A 13850-nucleotide genomic window follows, 5' to 3' on the forward strand; every position below is an offset into this window, starting at 1 on the left:
ATAATGACACTCTCTTACCAGCTTCACGCAGCATCTTCAAAAGTTGTTTTGCCTTTATTCTGGGGTTGATACGCACATTTCGCCCCAAAGCACGTTCATCTCTGGGACACAGAACCCATCTCTTACCTGAGCGGTATGATGGCTGGACATTCCCATGGTGTTTATACTTGTATATAATTGTTTGAACAAATGAAAATGGCACCTTTAGGCATCTGGAAATTGTACCAAAGGTTGAACAAGACTTGAAGAGGTCCACAATTCTCTTCCTGATATCTTGGCTGATTTCTTTTGATTTTCCCATGATGTCACAAAATGAAGCAGCGTGTTTTAGGTGTGCCCTAAAAATTAATCAGAAGCTTCCTAAAGACATGACATCCTGATCTGGGCTTTTCCAAATTGTTTAAAGTCATAGTAATCTTAGTGTAGTTAAACTTCTGTCTTCGAATAAAGTAATAAAAAAAATTATCACATTATCGCAAATGGAAATAATTGTTATAATCCTAACTGACCTAAAACAGGAAAAGCTTAGTCTGATGTCATACAGTGAGAAAAAAGTATCTTTATATTGTGTATGTAAACATCTGGTTTCAATATATATATATATCACAGAGGTACTAAAAGGAACCTCATGACTCACTTTATAAAAAATGATTTTACGTGATTTGTTTAGAAGAGAAAATCAGTGTGATAGCACATTGAACAATGTCCATCAGATGTAAACACAGTCTAAATAGAAGGCCAAAATTGCCTTGGGTGACAGCAGAAGACAGTCTTGTCAGAACATTAAAGAATTAATTATACACTTTATTTCATGAAATTCTCTGTTTAAATAATGTCAACCACAACAGAATATGAGCAACTAAAGTCAAGCTGTACAAATCAATCAATCAATCAATCAGAGCCACAATGAGTTTAATTAGCCACTGACAAAGTGAATAAAACTAAAATAAAATAGTGTCACTATAAACCAAACAATGGAATCACAAATTTAAGACTGTGCCAACAGAGAAATTCATCTCAGTGCTTGTTTTTGGTTAACTACAAACTACAAATAGCAAAATGCCTGATAATTATGATAAACTGTAATGTGCTAACCACAAGCCTTCATAAAACATGTATCGCTCAATAAATCTTAAGAGCTTAAAAAGTACAAACAAAATTACTTAAAAAAACAAATAAAGAAAAAGAAAGTAATCTCTGTGAAAATACAGAAACATGCAAACTGGTGATCCCCCCTAAACACACATAAACACACAACGCACTCGGACATGCACACAATTTGTACAATGTCCATGCACTTGTCTTTACTCTATTAAATAACACAGTGTTAGATCCCATCAATAAGCTCATCCAGATGTCTTGCATCCTTGCATAATAAGTCTGACCTCTCTCTGACCGAAACCTCCCCACCAACAACCTAACATAATAAATCCAATACTTTATCATAAACCTTGTTTTACTATGTAAGAGAAGATCTCTGATCAATGTACTGCAGTAGATGCTGTGCTTCTTCTAACAACTCGCTTGCTGACTTGCGGTGGAGGAAGGGCTGCCATTTCAGAGCGACAGATCATTTTACAAACATTCTCCCCATGCATCCCAGCAGGATGAACAGCTATGACTTAGAAAATTGGACCCTGAGGGGAATAATGCACAAATAAGAACAAAGCATATTTCAGGCTTTTTTATTTTGCATAAAATGTTTAAAAGCCAAACATTCCTGTGCAACAACGGTGAAAACCTTATAAAGTGGCAGCAATAGTTGGGGGTGGGGGAGCATTAGCTACATCAGTTGTCATTATTTGAACGGAGAGCACAGCACTGTTATTGATGTATTCTATATCTGCTGCCTTAATGGACCTTAACACAGCAGACATCTTCATACATCAAGGCGTGACGAAGTGAGGAATACAAGGAGGTTGTAATTTTTACTTTATTTCAATAATCTCGTCTGATGGATGACACAGCTGCCAGCTGACTACGTATGTGGAACATATTGTATAACGTACCCCTGCCCTGGGTCCAGAGCGATGGCCCGTGGATGCTCCATGCCTCCGGCAATCAGTGTGGTGCGCATATCTCCATTAAGCTTGGCCACTTCAATCTGGTCCAGGTTGCTGTCAATCCAGTACAATCTCCCTGTGATCCAGTCCACAGCCAGGCCTTCTGGGGTGGCCAGGCCATGCTGAACAACCACCTCAATTCCTGCCACTCCTGAAACAACAACGTAGGACTAATATGCTTTATATCCAATGGCCAGCGGTGGTTGGTGTCTATTTACAATGAATTCCATATAAAGAAGATCGCTTTCTACAGGGCTCCATTAAACATAGTAAAATGTTTTTCCCTAATATTTATAATCTGGGTGCTTACTGTTTTTCTTAGACGTGTTTTTATGTGTGTCTCAAAAAAGGATGCAATAGGCACAGCTAAGGGGGGGATTTCTAATGCTCCACTGAGGGATATAAAGGCAAGAAAACTCAGTTGTATATGCTGCAAAATAAAACTTCTGATTTATCCTTTTCTGAAGGGTACAAACTGTACTACAACAGTTGAATACTTCCGGACCTGTGGTATCTTTTAACTTTGGTCTAACTTAGGAAAAGACAATATCACTGTATCAAAACAGTAGAATAAAAAAGTGTTATCAGCGCCGGTGTCTCAGAGCTACAGTATATTACCACCTCTGTAGTACAAATGTGTAAGACATGACTCTCTCAGTTTTAAGAAAATGTCTGTGTACATCGGCATGCGTACTTGTGTGTGTGCATACCGCCAGACTCTGAGAGCCTTCCCCTGTAGATCTTATCCTCCACCACGTCTGTCCAATAAAGGAGACTTCGATTGAAGTGGAAGTCTAGTGCAATGGTGTTCCTCAGCCCCGGCACCAGCAAGCTGTAGTCCCGCTTGTGAAGGTCTATTCGTCTTATCTCGTGTCGAATTGAGAAAATGATGAAAGCCTCAAAGGGATCTGGTCAAGGTTAGAAACAGAAAAAAAAAAGAGAGTGCCAACAAGAAAGTTTTCAGAATGCTGAACAATGAGCTGAACAATGACTGATTACAGGACAGCAAACACATTACAGGCTTTATCCACAGAAGATATTTTGACTGTGACAGTATAAGAAGCACAAATAATAAAAAACAAAAAACCCAATAAAGTTTACGATAGATGAAATACATTTAGCCACTTCGGTTTCAGGAGTCTTTTGACTGACAAGAATTTGTCAGTTTTAAATTACAACCCCAATGCCAATAAAGTTGGGAGGATGTATAAACGTAAATAAAAACTGAATGCAATGATTTGCAAATCTTATCAACCCAAATTTTATTCACAATAGAACATAAACAACATATTACATGTTAAAACTAAGATTTTTTTTACCATTTCATGGAAAATATTATCTCATTTTGAATTTTATGGCAGCAACACATTTCACAAAATTTGTAAGAGGGTGATGTTTACCATTGTGTAACATCCCCTCTTCTTTTAAAAAGTGTCTATAAATCTCTGGGAAGTGAGGAGACCAGAGTTTTAGGAGAGGAATGTTGTCCCATTCTTGTCTAATGCAAGATTCTAGCTGTCCTGGGCCTTTGTTGACGTATTTTTCATTTTATGATGCCCCAAATTTTTCCTATTGATGATAGATCTGGACTGCAGACAGGCCAGTTCAGCAGCCAGAGTCTTCTCCTTTGCAGCCATGCTGGTGTGATGGATGCAGTATGTGGTTTATCATTGTCTTGCTGAAATATGTAAGGTCTTCCCTGAAAGACACGTCTGGATGGGAGCTTATGTTGCTGTTACTTTTCAGCATTGATGGTGCGATTCCAGATATTAAGGCTGCCCAAACCATAGGCACTAATGCACCCCCGTACCATCAGAGATGCAGGCTTTTGTCCATGTTTAAAAAAAAAAAAAGTCAAATTTTGGATTCAGCTGCAGAACAGTTTTCCATTTTGCCTAAGACCATTTTAAATGAGCTTTGGCCCAGAAAACACTGGAAGTTTTCCAGACCAGTGATTTCCAGTAAAGAATCATGCCGATTTTTAATGGAGTGCCGACTCAGGGCTCGAGGATCACACACATCCAGTTTTGACCTTCGCCCTTGTCCCTTGTGCACAGAAATTCTTCCTGATTCTCTGAACCTTTTGATGATATTATATAGTGTAGATGGTGGGCTCTTAAAGTCTTCACCATTTTAAGTTGAGGACGATTTTTCTGAAATTGTTCCATAATTTGTGGCACATTAGTGAACCTTTTCCCATCTTTACATTCCACAGGCTCTGCATCTCAGAAATGCTCCATTCATACCCAGTAACGTTACTGACCTGTTGCCAATTAACGTAATTAGTTTTCACATGTTCCTCCATTTGTTTTTGATTTGCAGCAATTACTGCATCAGCCTCTTCCAACTTTTCTGAGATATGTTGCAGCCATCAAATTCAAAATGAGCTAATAATATTTTTGAGCTTTAAACCTTTACTAAAGCTGCTTGATAAAGCCAAACCCGGATGTCTCTTAATAACTATGCCAAGAGGCAATGAGTGACCTACCAAACCATAATAATGGTGAGATAATGACTAATAACATATTAATAGAACTCAAATTGGCTGGATGTGTCAAATTAACATTTATGCAAATGTTAGTAATTAGCTCATACAGTTGCAAAATATAGATTATGGCAATAGGTTAAAAGGTTTTGGCAATGGCACATACAAAAATACACTATATGATTTTATGATATCAAGTAAAATTTGTAGGAAATTGTACATTTAATTTAGTTCATTGTCCGTTTATTTTGCTCAGCTTGATCTCTGTCTGTGGATGTTTTCACTACCATGAAGTACAAATTTATATTTACAGTTACAGCCAAAGCAATTTGTTCCCAAACACTCTGGGAATCAACACATTTATTTTTCCATTTTCTGGATAAGCAGATACATTTGTAAGTAGTCTCCTTTGAGAAATAAATGTTGTAGATTCTCTAAGTTTCTAACTCGAGTGACAAGTCTTAAAGTTGGCAACAGCGCCTGCACACTGAACCTGTCTGGTCCACCCACTGAGGTTTTGCTCAATTATTAAAATTATTTCTACCTCCCGCACTGCTCTATAAGAAATATCACACAACTAAAAATCAAAATCTGTAAAATCTTTCCATGTATGGATACTTGGTACACATTTACCATAATTCATCAACACACAAGCACACACACACACATTACCCACCCAACACATATATACACAGTCTTTCAAAGCAGGGCATTGGTGAGAGCTGCTTCTTCATAGCACTCTCTGATACTGTTTGGAACTGAACTGTTTGCACACAAATGCAATTAAAGTGTGCCCTTGCTTCAATGACACATTGGGGTTTTATAACCAGACTAGCTACAATGCTACTAAAAAGAAGATTTAAACCTGAAGGTTTTTTTTTAACAAATATTTTGCTACTAAGATCTAAAAAGGAAAGGCACAGTAAAGTGTGCTTGGGACTTTTGGATACAAATTATCCAGTAACATCTCTCTCGCAGATGAAACGGAAATGTTTATGTTTGTAAGCAAAAGTTGATTTATGATCAGGCTGTAGAATTCTGATTGGCTTCCACAGAGAATTGTGTATTCTTGTCCTGCATTAATGTAAGATTAGAGCTGCAAGTCCCATCAATCTTGAAGTGAAACAGAGAAGCAAGTAATCAAAATGAGGTCCATAAATCTGCATCCGACAAGCCAGCAGCATATGTGTGTAACTATTGTATTTCAGGCGGTCTCATGAAATAGATCATTCAATAACAGCAATCAGAATAGCGGAAAGTTTGAATGTATGATTTAATATTAGACTGGAAAAACATTTGTTTGTATGGGCTTAGACCTGAGCTGAACTTCTACACAGCTGAATGAGGAGCCAAAGCTCTGGTGGTTTGAGAAGACATGTTTCTTTCACTCAACATCAGTACAGACAGAAAGAGACAGGACTCATGGCCCAGATGGCTCTTCAGATTTTAAACTGATTTAATTTGACCTGACACTACTCTAAATCACCAACTATTACCGCTCTTCACGCCACCTCGGCAGTTTTACAGCACTCACAGACACTAACCCTGTATCTTCTGGTTCTGTAGTTTGACTTCTTTTGTTGTTTTCCTTTTTAGTCCTTTTAGTCCTTTTTTATGGTGTGAAGGAATGAGTTTTAAGTACCACTTGAGACATTCACACAACAAGAATACAGTCTAAGAGCAACTCAGAAGCAAAGATTGTAGAGGTATTATTATGCCCTGGGATAAAATTTAATATTATAGCAAGATCCAAGTCCACAGCTGCACAGCATCACTACAGCCAACAGCATCAATAAAACAAACATTAAAAAGCCAGGGTCTGTTACCTGTGCTATGACAGCTGTCTCCGTCTGGGTCCAGCACCCAACCTGGATAACAGGAACACTTCACTGTGGTCTTGTACTGCTCACACAGCTGGCTGCACTTCAGGTGTCGGCTGCAGTAGTCCACCACCTCACAAGTCTTGTTGCTGGAGTCCAGGTGAAGCCCAGGGGGACAAGAACACACGACCCCTTTCCCTGGTGCCGCAGTGCACTGGTGACTGCAGCCCCCTCTGGCTACAAGACACATATCTGGATTGAAGAGAAGACAGAAATTCTTAGAAATCTTATATTTAAAGATACTGGACGAGATAGTGAGATTTATCATTAAAATGAGACAAGATATACCTGCTAAATGCCAACAAATCCATTAATCCAAAATGTTGCAAGAATAGCATGCTTTTAACTCAGCTAGAAACCTTAACTTGAGCGTACAGAGCACGTTCACACATTTACTGAAGATAAAGGTGTTTTATAATAAGCAAGCTTTCATACATCAGGTTGTGTGGAATCACCTGGGAGTGAAAGGTTTTTATTTTCATCACGGCTTCAAAAGCAAAACAGGAAAAAGAACATGATGTGCTGTTCTTTTTCAGAAGTGATATAAAGACAGACATGTCTTAACTTCATGTTCTTTATTTATATTATTTTATTTATTTTGTCAGGCCTGCACACCCTGTTGTTGTAAAGTGCCTGGTCAGGATGGAAAAGAATACCGGTGAAAAAAAAACTGCTCTGGCTTCTCTATTCCCAGCGTTGGCAAGACAGTGCTGTGTGGGCGAGAGCAGCTCTGCACTCAGAGGTGGGAACTGGAGCTGGACGGTCACATGTGGTCACAGTCATCAGTGGCGGATGTGAATCCTGCTGAGCTTGTGCAAATCAATCAGACCCTTAAGGTTCTTCTGAACACAGCCTAATTGTCTATGAGGAGGCAGAAGCCATCTTGTCAGCTACGATAACACAGGCACTCAAGGGTCCCATAGGGCCCTCCTGGGGCTCGGTTAGTGGCGCTGTAGCAAATGAAACTTTATGTTTACACTGCTCACTTTAAGAGATTAGATGGCTGGGGCTGGTCACATGGGATCGTTCTCTTCACTCTTAAGGCTGCTGGACAAACAGTTCCACATTTGTCAGAAGACTAAGGATTTTTCCATGCTTAGTTCCTCTGGTCTCTAAGACAACACACACCAGCTCCTTGTGAGACTCTGAGTTGCTGGATGTGAAGGAGATAATATAGCACGACTCCACTGGGAAATGTTCCTCAACATCCCGTGATATAATATGAGATAAAAAAATATAGTGAAGAGCGCAAGTGCCGTAAGGTGCCTCAGCAGGTAACATGTTCTCAGCCCCTGCTGTGAAAATTGGTAGATGTGACAGTGCTTCAAGATTCCCAATGGTTTTTTTTTACTCTATGTAGATAAAACTTAATTATAAAATGAAATGTTATATCTAAAAAAAGGGCTGAACAGAAGAATGCAGTCTTAATTTGCAATGTAAATGTGGTTTATTTATTTGTCACTGTTGTCTTTGTTTTATTTCCCCTTAAAAAAGTGCCACCAAGTACTTTCTATTCTCACAAGAAATGGCAATCAAAGGAAGTGAAGAAGTTGGATCACTGCATCCAAAATGTCTAACAGTACATGGAAGTCATTATTTCTTGACAAGTTTTCTTGGTCTGTTGACATAAAAGTGAGACTTCAGCTAAAATATATCTTGTAAGTATCACTCATCCACCCTTTGTAGACTTGAAAAGTGTCTATAAAAAGTTCCTCTTGAACAACAACTACAATATGGCCAAATTGAGCATTGCTGACGACAATGCTGACGAATTGTTGACAGCTTACAGTATCAAAAATACATATAAACTTCTTAGGATCTTGCTTGTAATCCATTATCCACCTTGCAGTGCAGACGTCCAGGCAGATATAGCTTTAGCCAAAATTGGGGATCATACAGAGGAGACCGTCTATTTGTCTGTCTGTCTGTGTAACTTGTCACTGCAACCGAGACAACTTAACTAAAATAAAATGTTTTTGGAAGAACCCTTAAATTCAGAGTATGTAACAGAATGCAATAACATTTGACAGCACGGTGTTTCATAGTTTGTGGCAATAGTTTGGATTTTTTCTAGTTCCAACATGAAAATGTACAAAGGAACACAATGACTGGGCAACACGTCTGGGCAACACGTCATCCAACCTCAATGCCCACACTGTTTAGGTCATTTGCCTCTATATGACTCACAGAAGGATATGTTAATATTGCACCTTTTGCCTCCAGGCTCCAAAATGTCAGATGCATTTCGTTTCAATGGCTCCAAAATCATGGTTGTCCTAACACTACTAAAGGCTGGATTCTAACTATGCAGACACAGCAGTTGGGTTAGGGTTAGGTTAATGCACTCAAATTTCAGTGTTAGGTTTAAGTGCCAAATAAACATGCTTAGGTTTAGTTAAAATGATGTATTTCTTCTTAAATTCAGTGCTTTGCGACATGACATTCATAGGTGACAGCTGGTTACAGTCGTTTCATGCTAATACAACTACGTTGATCATTTTTTCCTGCCAGCACAAACATCTTACAGTGTCATATTTTACAGAAGGACAATCTCTGACTGGCCTATCTTGCAGATCTGGCTGCCAGCATGACCCAATCCTAGATTAGTAGTTCAAAACTGACGGTCGTATTGACTGCACAAAGCCACGTACAAAGAAAAATGTTTTCTTTTTTTTTTGTTTGTAATTTTTTAAGCTCAGTGGGGAAGAGCCCGACTGGCCTGTGGAGAGCTTTGACCTCAACCCCATCAAACACATTTGGAATGAAGTGGAGCACCAGCTGTGAGCTAGGTCAGTCTCAGCCTCCATGAGCCTGTTGAAAGCCTTTCCTGAAGAATGATAGCGCTCACGGCTGCATATTAATGTCGACAGGATTATCAGCAATCACACATGCGATATATGGTACACACAGTTTCCACCAAGCGCATTTCAGGAGACTATCATTGCATAACTTGCAGTAAGACAAAACACATTGAAATGTGTGGCATGCCCAGACAGGAGAAACATTACCACAGATGGGTCCTTCGTCTGAGCGATCAGCGCAGTCCACCTTTCCATTGCAGATCTTATCAGGTGTAAGGCAGACAGAGGTGTCATTTGCACAAGGGTACTTTGGCGGCTTGCAGACAGCAGACTCACATGACTCTTCATCTGAGTGGTCCTCACAGTCAATGTCCCCATCACACACCCAGCTCTTTGTGATACACTTGCCTGAAGAATATGAATGTAGACATAGTCAGACATTAACGTTTTAGGAATTTAAAAGTGTGAGTGAGAATTAATAATTCACCGCGGTTCAGATCATTTCACTCTAGGAAGTATTCACATAACTTCTGTACAACGGGTTTAGAAATACATTTCCCTGCCTTAAACTAAATGGAACTTAACCAAGTACGTTTAGTGCTGGCATTTTCTCATTTAAGATTAGATAAAAGTTCAATTACTTGGTCTTTTAATCCAATCCTTACAATAAATATTAAATAACAAAAACACCAAACTCTTTATTCACCTGAGCCTCCATCAACAACTCTTTCTCTCTTTGCTAAATGTTTGAATTGATGAAAAAAAATCCACAGAAAATCAATAACACACAACATTACAACCTCACTTGTAAGTCGCTTTGGATAAATGTAAATGTAAATGTAAATTATATTTATAATTGTTTTACTGTAAATGTTACAAAGATGTATTTTAGAGGGAGGGGCAAGGTAGAAAACAACACAGATAGCAGGACATATCAGCATTTCTGCACTGTCCCAGGTAAAGATTGGATCACAGCATATACCGACTTACAGGTTTTCCATCAAAGCCACATCATAGGCTTTTTAAACCCTGCTGGTTTGTGTTGGGTGCCGGATGAGTTCTAACGGACACGGGAGTCTGAAGAAATCTGCTGAGAGTGTGTGTTTAGGTGTGTCTGTGTGCATGTTTGGCTTCGTATCACGTCCAGCTGTCCCAATAGAAATAAGCCAATTCTTAACCCTTTATTTTCTAAATCTTTGATGTGATGCTACTGTGATTAGACAAATTAGAATTAAACTGTGTAAACTAATGACAACACTCAGGGCACATAAATGTTTCATTCTGTCATCAAAATGAATGTGTTTGCAGTCAAGTGTTTGGAAAAGGAGCTTAACCATTTGCAAAATTAAATTAACCAGTTTAGATTCTGGCAATTTCCAAATGACAAAAAAACTATTTCATAACTTTAACCTGATGCGTTTTACAAGTATGTATAGGTGCCCAGGATGTTGAAAAAGAAGGAGGCATTCAAGAAAAGGCATGATTCTGAATAGGCTTATTAAATATAACCATTGCTTACTATTTTGAGTAGGACATACATTTTTAATGTTCTCTCCAAATATAGAAAAGCTCAAACACCTAAAAGTCTCATCTTAATTAATCAAATGTTCAGCATATCCTCAGATGGATCTACAGAGCTGGTAACATTATTATTTATGTAGGTTCCTCCTCTAAGCAAAGTTTCTAAATGGTAAAAAAATAAATTAGTAGTTATTGGGGTTGTTGGTTTTATTTTTTTGTTGCTGTTTTCAATAGCTCTTTATTTTTGGCAGCATCCCCTGCATTTAATTGTTTCTAACTCATAGAATAGTATAGATAAAACCTATGCAGTATCCAAATTTAGCTGTAAGTTTCCATTTGATTCATTTGGAAAAATCTCTATATTTAATTGGATTTCAGGTTTAGTGATATAAAAAATTATGAAATTAAATGTACCTTTAGATTTTTGCATACAATCTATATTGAATGAAAACATCCAAAACAACTGTGGTTTAGGAGTTAGAGCACTCATCTAATATTCACAGGGTCAATAGTTAAATTCCCGGCTCAAGTATACTTGAGCAAGACACCAAACACCAGGTTAGTTCCCCCTAGTGGGCCAGGTCAGCTGCACGGCTGTTCCCCATCAGTGTGTGAGTGCGATTGGGGTGTGAAGGGGTTTTTTGTACCGCTAAGGTAGAACAGGGATCTATAAATGCAGACCACACTCAAGAGATCTGACAATATAACATTTATGCATTGTAACCTGTGTTGCTACTGTTTGGGATTCCATCCTAGGAGCTGCCAACACAATTATTACACAGTAGCTATGGTTGAACAGAAGACAGGCATCCAGCCCCCTAGGTGGTCTGTTCAGAAAACAAACACTGAACATAGATCTAGAACATGCCTGATATTTCTGTCTTATAAAACAATAACAACACAACAAAATAATAATTCTAAAATACATCTCATTTTCCCTTTATTCCATCGAAATGGCTAAGATGACTCTTTTCAGAAACCCTTGCTGAAATATTGCTGGAGAGGGCACTCTGTTCTTCTGGGGAGGACAGAACAAACTGCACCAGTGCACAGGGGTGTGACACTGCAGTATTAAAGTGAATAATAATTGTGTGGACTAACCAACCCTTCACCACGCAGCATTGCCTCCATTTTTGATAATATCGTCAAGGGACACGCTGCAGAGGTGAAGACAAAAAAGGAACGGAATCTCTCTCTAACTTTCTCCTTTCAGCTGCTGAAAGAAAGTGGATGCTCGGTTTGGGCACATGGGCCTTTTCAACTAACCATTTCAGTGTGTTGTCCTAATTGGTTAAACTAGTATATGCCAACTTCAGTGTGCTGCTCTACAGTGGAGAGTAGTTAGGTCCCTAGAGCCTGTCAGAGAATTAAGCTAGTATGATAAAAACACAAATACATGCACGCACACACACAAAACTAAATACTTTCCTGCTTTCTAAAGAACTAAACTAGAGACTGAATTGAAATGTATCTTTTATTTATTATGTTGATATTTTGCTTATTGAAGCTTTCCCTGTCAAGGTTAAGTGCAGTAAAAGTCCAAGCATTTAAACAATGTTTTATTTTAATTAATTCTAATAAGGAATAGATTCACTCATACATCTTGAAGGGAATTCAAAGGCTACATTCAAGTCCCAGCTAATTCCATTTAATTTACAAGCCAATAGCATGATTGATTTGGATGACAGTTTATGTTGGATAATGTAACCCACACACAGAGCATAAAAAATGATGAAACATGTTCTTGGATTTAATGCTTCACCGTATTTATAGAACATGAAACGATATACGTCAATAATCAAGTCAGCTGATTTGGAGGCTTTGTCTCTTTTGCTGCGTTTCACCGTCTCGTCACCGTTTCTCGCTGTACATTAGTTCCACCAGCCAGCTCATTGCCATAATGTGTTATAACAGCTGAGATTCACATACTAAACTCCATTGCATGCTGGGTTTAGTTTCCCTGCATCAGGATCATATTTTGTGATGCAGACCAAACAAAAACTGCCACTAACAAAGCGCAATAGCATCATAAGCATGGCAGTGTTTAAATACATGGGAAATTATGCTAATCTTCAGTAAAATCTTTTACATTAACTTGGTTAATAAGCACCTTCGCATCACTCTGTTGTTTAGCAGTGTCCTGTGTTCACTACCTGTATCTTTGCAGGTAAACTTGGCCTTGGGGTCACACATCCTTTTGGTGCCTTCGCAGTCTTTCTCGTCACTCCCGTCCTCACAGTCCTTGTCTCCGTCACATCCCCAGCGCTCGGGGATGCAGGTTCCATCTGTGACACAGTGGAATTCCTCCTCGCTGCACTCAATCACAGATGGCAGCACTGAAACAAAAGTCATTGAGCAATTACCGCTTCACACATCACACTGTCACACGCAAAGGCACAACAGCGTTGAACTATTATTTAACATGACGTCTTTAACTGTTTACAAATATTTATCTTTGAAAGTGGGGCTCTTGGCAGTTAGAATAGGTCAGTGAGTCACTTCAAGCATTTATGTCTCTAACATGTTCCTGTCCTTTATAAAGGCACTTCATCATTCTCCTCTAATGATAAAGCACACTAAATGGCAGGGTGAAATACGTTAAACATAATGGTTGAAGGGTCCTGAACCATGTAATAGGAACACAAATGCAGAATTTCGAATCCAAATAACATCAAGAATCACCTGGAACACAAGCTTGATTAATTGTATTGTGCTAATAAACAATATGAGTTCATTCATATGGTAATGTGCATTCAATACATACAATGCTCTGAATCCAATTAACCATTTACTAAATACTTAAAAAATCTAATTCAAACATTCATTCAACAGCTGAGGCAAAGCTAAGACAGATTCAGTCCCCTGGGGAAAGGCGGAATCAGACACCGGGGTGTGCAGAAGCCTGCAGTTCCCATCAGGAAACAGTTTGATGAATAGTCTACACATTCTAGTGACAAGCAAGTGAGCTGAGAGAGAGTTTTCTTGGAGCTTGCATGGGGTTTCTGTGGTAATTAGATTAAATGATTCAACTCCTGATGGTATACTCCCCACGAACAGAGATAAAATTATTCACACGTGAGTATAAAACAAAGTTATGGGA

At 38.7% G+C, this 13850-nt stretch overlaps 1 protein-coding gene across 10 annotated transcripts in view; it reads right to left on the bottom strand.

Moving 5' to 3' along the window:
• Window positions 1-13850, bottom strand: part of lrp1bb (low density lipoprotein receptor-related protein 1Bb) — a 241578-nt gene that overhangs the window by 89684 nt on the left and 138044 nt on the right. For all 10 annotated transcript variants that reach the window (XM_067516516.1, XM_067516507.1, XM_067516512.1 and 7 more), the window contains 5 exons: window positions 12904-13086; window positions 9437-9637; window positions 6375-6620; window positions 2774-2971; window positions 2010-2214 (listed from right to left, as the gene is read on the bottom strand). In XM_067516516.1, the coding sequence (XP_067372617.1) occupies window positions 2010-2214; window positions 2774-2971; window positions 6375-6620; window positions 9437-9637; window positions 12904-13086 (1033 nt within the window). The remainder of the gene's footprint in view (window positions 1-2009; window positions 2215-2773; window positions 2972-6374; window positions 6621-9436; window positions 9638-12903; window positions 13087-13850) is intronic.

The sequence above is a fragment of the Channa argus genome, chromosome 9 (assembly GCF_033026475.1).
Source record: "Channa argus isolate prfri chromosome 9, Channa argus male v1.0, whole genome shotgun sequence".
NCBI lineage: Eukaryota > Metazoa > Chordata > Actinopteri > Anabantiformes > Channidae > Channa > Channa argus.